Source organism: Eptatretus burgeri, chromosome 17, assembly GCF_056783735.1.
Source record: "Eptatretus burgeri isolate ZD-2024b chromosome 17, Ebu_testis_v1, whole genome shotgun sequence".
Classification (NCBI taxonomy): domain Eukaryota; kingdom Metazoa; phylum Chordata; class Myxini; order Myxiniformes; family Myxinidae; genus Eptatretus; species Eptatretus burgeri.
In genome coordinates, this window is record NC_140977.1 from 36030369 (window position 1) to 36038716 (window position 8348).

The window sequence follows — 8348 nt, forward strand, 5'->3', positions numbered from 1 at the left end:
TGTGGGGTACAAAAATAAATTGATGGGCTGGGGGTATGGCTCATGGGGAGTAGGTTTTGTAGAAGGGCACTCTGGGTGCTGGTGTTACGAATTTGGAAGCTTACTGCACACAACACTCAGAGTCCCTATAGATCAGCTATATCGGTCAGTATGTGTTTCCAGTTAGGGTCCCGTCCCTCGTCTAATGGGAATTAAATGTTCGTGCGCTGCAGAGTTATTTTGACAGTTAGGATTTTTACATCAACGACAACAATGCCTACCTTCGCTCTCACAACAGCAACACTCTGCTCGCGGCATCTTCGCGTGCTCGCCAGCAAGCAAGTGCATTGGTGAAGTCTAACATAGACATGGTGTCCCTCTTTAGCCAATCGGCAAGGAGTGGGCGTCTCACTCGCCCCGTTTCCGACTCCACACGATCGCCGTTACGCACGTGGCCAGAGGTGAGGAGGGAGGCGGAGCCACAAACGCCTCTGATGGGGACTCCACCCAGAAGGGTGGGAGTTGCCCCGCCTACCTTGGGCCTGTACAATGGAGGACGGCCAGTGAATCGCGCGATGGGTCTGACCAATGAGGAGGCGAGTGGCCAGGAAAAGAAGCCCCTTCCTCCTGAAGAGGAAGAGTGGTTGTCTGGACCAGCGTGGAAGAGAGATGGTGTGCTCGTGGCAGGAGCGTTGTCCAGTATAAGTGTTCGGGGCGTTCTGTCTGGCGGAGAACGTCAAGGTCGCCTGTTCGCCTTGTAAAGGTCAGGTCACCTGGTCGCCTTGTGAGCCTCGTCTCTGGTCTCGTCTCGTCGCTGGCTCTGATCTCGTCACAGCGATCCCTCACCTTGTCTCGCATCCTCTGGATTCGGCTGCCCTGGCCCGTCCTTTGCGACCAGAGCTCCGGGAAGGGGTGAATGACCAGCCACGTGCTCATGGCCCAGGTAGCCAGCCATCCTGACTCCCAGCCGAACTGTCCTCCTCAGCTGGAGAGCCGAATAAAGACCATTGGGGTCCGTTTCTTTTGGGTGTGCGTCTGTGTGTGGGCCCATCTATAAGTAGGAATTGTTAAGTGCTTTTTGCTGCACATGATTGCATTGCTTAGTCGGTTTAACTCTGCTCTTCTGTGTTCCCCTCCCACACTATTGAAATAAATATTCCTATTGTTGAATGTTTCAGCTCGTTCCTGTCCTTTCCTGCATTGGCTTAGCACGGTGCGTGTTGGGGGAATTAAAAAGGCCGTTGCTGCAGTAGTTGCGCATTTGGACCGACGGGACCTCGGTAACCATCCGCTCGGGTTACGCACGGGTCGAGCACGGTTACGGCTCGTCCCGTTCGTGCTCTGTCGAGGGTGTGAATTCCTCGGTAGCTCGCCATGTGGGCCTCGAGGTATTTTGAAGTTTGGCAAATAACCCTGTCCCACACGGTTGACTTATTGACGATCCATGGTCCTGTAAGGGACCCATACCTTCGGAGTTATCGGAAAGGTACGATCTAGATTCCAGGTGTTCGGTGGAGCCAACTCTACTGCTCCATCTAGCGGTCGTGCTCACCGCCGATACCCGGCCCACAACACTGGGAGCGTGCTGGCCTGCAGGCCATGGGCTCTGAGGGGCACACCAGATTTGTGGGCCTGTGTACCCTGGGAGTGGACCTGAGGCGCCACATGCCAGGAGAGCACTTGAGGGGGTGCTGAACTTTTTATTGTTGTCAAACTTATTATTATTACTGAACTTATTATTGTTGCTCAACTTACTCTTGTTGCTGAACTTATGATTGCTGAATTTATTATTGTTGCTGAACCTGTTATTTTTAAACTTATTATTATTGTTGAACTTATTATTGTTTCTGAACTCATTATTGTTGAACTTATTATTAGCCCCCATTGGACTTAGTCCAAAAAGGGGGCTTATGGATTTGGTCTCGATTTTCATGTGTGTGCGTGCATGTGTGCGTCCACAACCATATCTCGGACATGTATGTACCGATTTGATTCGAACTTGGTACGAAGACAACAAATGGTGGTATACATATGCACGCCATTTTTTTCAACATCAGATCCAATATGGCAGACTGGCGGCTATTTTAGTTGTAAAAATAAACCCCAGTGTCGAACATGTACTCCACCATTTCTCAGATATACATTTACCGACCTTTTTAAAACTTGGCATGCAGATAATGAATGCTGGCTTACAAAAGCACGTCAGTTTTTTCGAGATCACATCAAAGATGGCCCACTGGCGGCCATTTTGTTACTTAAACGTGTCCCTAACTATTTCTCCGACGTGTATGATCTGGTTTTGTTCAAACTTGGCACAAGCACAGTACATGATGGCATACATGTGCCCTCACTTTATTTTGCAATACGATCAAAGATGGCAGACTGGTAGACTGGCGGCCATTTTAGTTGTACATAAATATGGGCTTGCCCTTTAACTCCATGCAGCAAAATTACGAGAAAAACGGGGACTCTGACGTTTTATGTCTTTTTTTACTTCTTATTGTTGAACTTGTTATTGTTGCTGAACTTACTCTTATTGCTGAATTTATTTTTATTGCTGAACTTACTATTGTTGCTGAACTTGTTATTGTTGCTGAAGTTATTATTGTTACTGAACTTATTATTGTTGCTGAATGTATTATTGTTGCTGAACCTATCATTGTTGCTGAACTTATTATTGTTGCTGAACCTATCATTGTTGCTGAACTTATTATTGTTGTTGAACCTATCATTGTTGCTGAACTTATTATTGTTGCTGAACTTAATATGGAATAGGCAAAGCCAAGAAGCGAACGTAGATTTCTTACATTCGCTTCTTAAATATATCAAATTAAACCGTCTTTTTGCTATGAAAAAGTAAATATTACCTTAACATTACCTTCACAACAACAACTACACCGCCTAGAACATGATCTCATCTGCAAAAATAAATATTACCTTAACATTACCTTCACAACAACAACTACACTGCCTAGAACAGGATCTCATCTGAAAAGAAAAAAAAATCCTCAACATTACCTTCACAACAACAACTACACCGCCTAGAACAGGATCTCATCTGCAAAAATAAATATTACCTCAACATTACCTTCACAACAACAACTACACCGCCTAGAACAGGATCTCATCTGAAAAAAAAATTCCCCTCAACATGATACTTCAACATCACCTTCACAACGACAACTACACCGCCTAGAACAGGATCTCATCTGAAAAAATAAATATTACCTCAACATCACCTTCACAACAACAACTACACTGCCTAGAACAGGATCTCATCTGCAAAAATAAATATTACCTTAACATTACCTTCACAACAACAACTACACCGCCTAGAACATGATCTCATCTGCAAAAATAAATATTACCTTAACATTACCTTCACAACAACAACTACACTGCCTAGAACAGGATCTCATCTGAAAAGAAAAAAAAATCCTCAACATTACCTTCACAACAACAACTACACCGCCTAGAACAGGATCTCATCTGCAAAAATAAATATTACCTCAACATGATACTTCGACATTACCTTATTTCCGGTAATGCCGGAATATTACCTTCCGGAATATTCAACGACAACTACACCGCCAAGAACAGGATCTCATCTAAAATAATAAATACCAGAAGTGAACGTAGAATTCTTCTTACATTCGCTTCTGACTTTACCTATAACTTGTTCACAACTGTATACGCAATTTCTGGTTACTTTGGCCTGGATTCGGGATCACCGATCAAATAACGTAAATCACGATTAAAATTATTTTTTGATGATGCGGGAGATATCTTTATTAAAATCAGTGGAGGAAATATACACCATGTCTGATATTATTTGGGGCTTTCATGTCTCCGACGATGCCTTTATCTCCCGGCATGCATCATTCCCCATGACAAAAACTGGAAACAAAAAAAAACAGAAGCAAAAAAAAAAAAAACGGAAGCAAAAGGGTCATAGCCAACGACACGGATTCACAATTGGAAGGGTATTGTGTTGTTTTTGTTGTTTCCTATTCTCTCATGTGCACGCGTTAAGTAATATTCACAAGATAGAAATAAAACCCGATGGTGTTTATACACCGCACAGCATTTAAAAACAACCGGAAGCAAAAGGTCATAGCTAACGACACGGATTCCAAATAGCCAGGGGTATTGTGTTGTTGTTGTTGTTGTTTCCTATTCTCTCATGTGCACGCGTTAAGTATGAAGCTCACTGCGTTCGCTATTGTTATTGCTGAACTTATTATTGTTGCTGAATGTATTATTGTTGCTGAACTTACTATTGTCGCTGAATTTATTATTGTTGCTGAATTTATGATTGTTGCTGAATTTATTATTGTTGCTGAATTTATTATTGTTGCTGAATTTATTATTGTTGCTGAATTTATTATTATTGCTGAATTTTTTTTTTATTGTTGCTGAATTTATTATTATTGTTGAATTTACGATTGTTGCTGAACTTATTATTGCTGAACTTATTATTGTTGCTGAAATACCTCGTGTTTTTGTTGTTTTTTTTTCTCCTTCAGAAACAACTTTTCTTCGTCGTGGTTGGTGTTCATTACTTGCTTGAAAACACGTTGAATGGAAGTTTATACTTTTACCAAAACACTGAGTAATTCATTTTTATTTAGCTGAATGAGGAACTGCTGAGTACGGTTCAAAATATCTTACCTTGTTGTACGGAGGTAATTCCCTTATGTGTGATCTTCGTCGTCTTGGTCGTGGTTTTGGTTTGTGTGTGGTATTCCATCGTGGCAGAGTTAGCTATTCCTTTCTTCTGCAACAAAGATGTATCCCATGCAGGTGTTAACACATCACCTTTAATAATGACATCATTTTCATTGTACTTGCTTCCAGGGGTGTGTTCATTTACCATCCGTTACTTATCAACGGTTTTGAATGGAGTGCTTGTTTGAGTGCTTCAGCCACTTAGAGAGCACTCCACAAGAAAATTGCTAACTGAACACACTGCTGGTTTGAAAGCATCACACTGTGCCACCTCCCCTCTAATCAAGTGAGTTTTTTTTTTAAATAATGGTTAAAAGGTGAGAATCTGCAAATAAATAATTTATATCAGATGTGAAAATTGTTAAGTATTCTTCAGAACCAAGTTTTACCCTCATTAACCCATCCTCTATCATGACACTTCCTCTTTTTTTCATCACAATCTGTGCAAACATACTTCAAATCCAATACAATCCACATTGTCGTCTATTGTTGTGTTTAACCCAGCTGAACCAAGCTGTTAGGGTTAGTCTATTTTGTCCTTCAACCCTGCTGTTGGTGTTCTCTGTCTCTGTCCCTCCATCCTCTACATGGTGTTCTTCCACAACCCTCAACTGCGGATGAAAAAAACGCCATTCACAAAACTGGGACGTACAATGCAGAGCCTTACCGGGGTATGTAGATCGCAGTTGATCAGAGGTCGAACGACCTATATAACAGTAAATCTGCGTGCAGACTCATGCACTGACAGATTTCACGAACTGGCGACAAGGCTAAAAATGTCCAGAAAAAAAAGGTAAAAAGGTCAACGTAACGTTGGTTCCACGATGGGATATTTGACTCCGAGGGTTGTTCGAAATGTTCTATGATTGAGATTCTCACAGCATTCAAGGTTGGAGTTCCCCAAGGCAGTGTTCTGGGCCCAGTCCTATTCCTAATCTTCATCAATGATCTCTCTGACTCTCTGGAAAATCCCCTTTATCTATTTGCTGATGACTCCACCCTCTGCCGTGACATCCCTTTTCCCTCTCTTCAGACCTTAAAAATAAATCACAAGCTGGTCAAACACTTGGAATATGTCTTTCAATCACAAATCTCACACTCACGATCTCGATCTCTCTCTCTCTCTCTCTCTCTCTCTCTCTCTCTCTCTCTCTCTCTCTCTCTCTCTCTCTCTCTCTCTCTCTCACTCTCTCACTCTCTCACTCTCTCACTCTCTCACTCTCTCACTCTCTCACTCTCTCACTCTCTCACTCTCTCACTCTCTCACTCTCTCACTCTCTCACTCTCTCACTCTCTCACTCTCTCACTCTCTCACTCTCTCACTCTCTCACTCTCTCACTCTCTCACTCTCTCACTCTCTCTGAAAGGATGGCAAACCCTCCTATCAACTTTCTTAGCAATCCTCTTGAGGAAGTTCAGTATTCAAACTCCTGGCTCTCGCTCTCAGCCATGATCTTTCTTGGGAAAACCACATTTCAATGTTGGCCTCCAAAGGCAGTTGCCGACTGGGCATCCTCCATCATACAAAGACCTTCCTTGGCACACCTGAACTCCTATCCACCTACAAGGCCTTCATCTGCAGATTGATGGAGTACTGCTCTCCCCTCTAAGCTGGCTGGCCTGCCTCACGTCTTTCTCAGCTTGACACTGTGGAAACTGAGGCCTTCAAGATCAATGGAATCTCCTGCGCTGAAACTGAGTCCGTGGGTTAATCACTTCGCCATCACAGACAGGTCGGTGGTCTCTTTGTCTTCTACCGCCTCCTTTCTGGCCTTGCACCTCTCTGCTTTTTCCATGCTTTGTCCCCCCCCCCCCCAGGTTTCTGCAGGGCTCACTTGGTCCACCATCAACCCCTTTCTGGTGGAACTCCAAAATCCAGGATCACTGCTCACCTCCATTCATTTGTCCCTCTTTTTTTCCCACCTGTGGAACCAACTTCCACATCCTCTTCATTCTCATTCCTCCCTGCAAGTCTTCAAGACAGCTGTTCACCACCATCTCGCATCATCCGCAATCTAAAGCCGTGATCTTTTCTACCCCAGTTAAACCGCCCCCAGTTTTAATTTTAAAATATTCTTATACATATATTCTGATTCTTCTGGACCATACTCTGTTAAAGAGCGTCGGTGCTGCCGAAACGGTTTCTTGGCAAGGGTCATGTTGGGTGGTTTGCCGTTGCCTTCCCAGCAGTAGTTAGGACAGGAATTTATAATTTGTTCACGGTGCTGGTGATAGCTCGCCTACTCTTTGCGAAGGACAACGTGACATCTTAACTTCCACCAACTAATACCGAGAGATGGGACGCCCAGTTTAACGTCCATCCGAGGGATGGTAGTGGCACACACATTGATGAATCCCCCTAAATGTGAAACACCGGGATGACAGTTTATACCTGGGCCGAGATTCAAACCCAGGGTAGACATCTTAGAGGAGAATGTGCGGACGTCGAGGCGATCCTGCCAGTTCCAATATATGTATATATATATATATATATATATATATATATATATATATATATATATATATATATATATATATATATATATATATATATGTATGTACACACACATACACACACTTTGTTATACGTTTTTGCTGTGCCTTGGACTATTGTGAGTACCTCGTTGGTCAAACTTTTTTGGACACCCATAGTAAGTTACTTTTTGCTGTGAAAACTACAGAAAGAAGGTATTTTATGTCATAACAGTCTCAGCTATTTTGAAGGACGACGGATTTCTTTGTCCTCTATTTTAAATCTCAGTGCCTGCAGAATTAATGAACAAATTGTTTCGAAATCACATAATCACCGAAACGTTTTTATGCTAAAATAATATCAAATGAATGTACATGCACAATATAACCTCAGAATACCAAGCTGGAAGTTAGTTTGCAGCTCACCTTGAGGGTACTCTCCTTGCTGTGTGGCTCTCTGGCCAGGCAGGGTCCGCACCGCAGGCAGCGGAGAGCAAGGAGACCAAATCCTTCCAACCTTATACGGCCAAGTGCTCGGTGAAGATCGCTGCCTCTGGAGGCTTAGTCGCCTCTGAATAGCAAACGACCTCTACCCATTGGCCCTCAGCTTCTATCCCCATATCTTGACTCTTTTTATTGATTATTATTAAACGTTTTTCAATGTCCTTTTGTTTTGTTATTTCTATTGTTTATGATTTCATTTTGACGCACCATACTCTTTGCAGGAGCGAAGGTGCTGCCGAAGCATTTTCCTGGCCAGGATTAATACTAGGTGGTTTGCCATTGCCTTCCCAGCTTTTTTATCCGTGATCTGTCCTTTTAAACGCTGAATGGCAAGCGAGGAAGCAGCACGTACATCTTTGGTATGACTCGGCCAGGGTTCTAACCGACTACCTCCCAGACTCTCAGAGTGGATGCTCCAACCATTCCACCACCGAGACTGGGATTTCTATTGTTCGTTCTGATCTCATCAGCTTTGTATCCGACATTCTCTAGAAAATGTTATTGCTTTGCCTTATGATTAAATATCGCATTATAATCACCTTTAAAGGTTACCTTTGCTGACGACCAACCTGTCCAACCTTCATCTATCTATAATTCCAGCAATGTGTGTGTGTGTGTGTGTGTGTGTGTGTGTGTGTGTGTGTGTGTGTGTGTGTGTGTGTGTG

At 43.0% G+C, this 8348-nt stretch overlaps 1 protein-coding gene across 2 annotated transcripts in view; it reads right to left on the reverse strand.

The window, feature by feature from the left end:
- Nucleotides 1-7738, reverse strand: part of IGSF22 (immunoglobulin superfamily member 22) — a 48380-nt gene extending 40642 nt beyond the window's left edge. Inside the window, exons 1-2 of one of the 2 annotated variants that reach the window (XM_085860779.1) lie at nt 7606-7738; nt 4651-4756 (exon numbers count right to left, since the gene is read on the reverse strand). In XM_085860779.1, coding sequence (XP_085716905.1) covers nt 4651-4729 — 79 coding nt within the window. In that variant the 5' untranslated portion in view covers nt 4730-4756; nt 7606-7738. Of the gene's footprint in view, nt 1-4650; nt 4757-5374; nt 5633-7605 lie in introns of those variants that run through there. The other variant, XM_085860780.1, reaches the window with a different exon arrangement.
- Between the last annotated feature and the right edge of the window lie 610 nt (nt 7739-8348).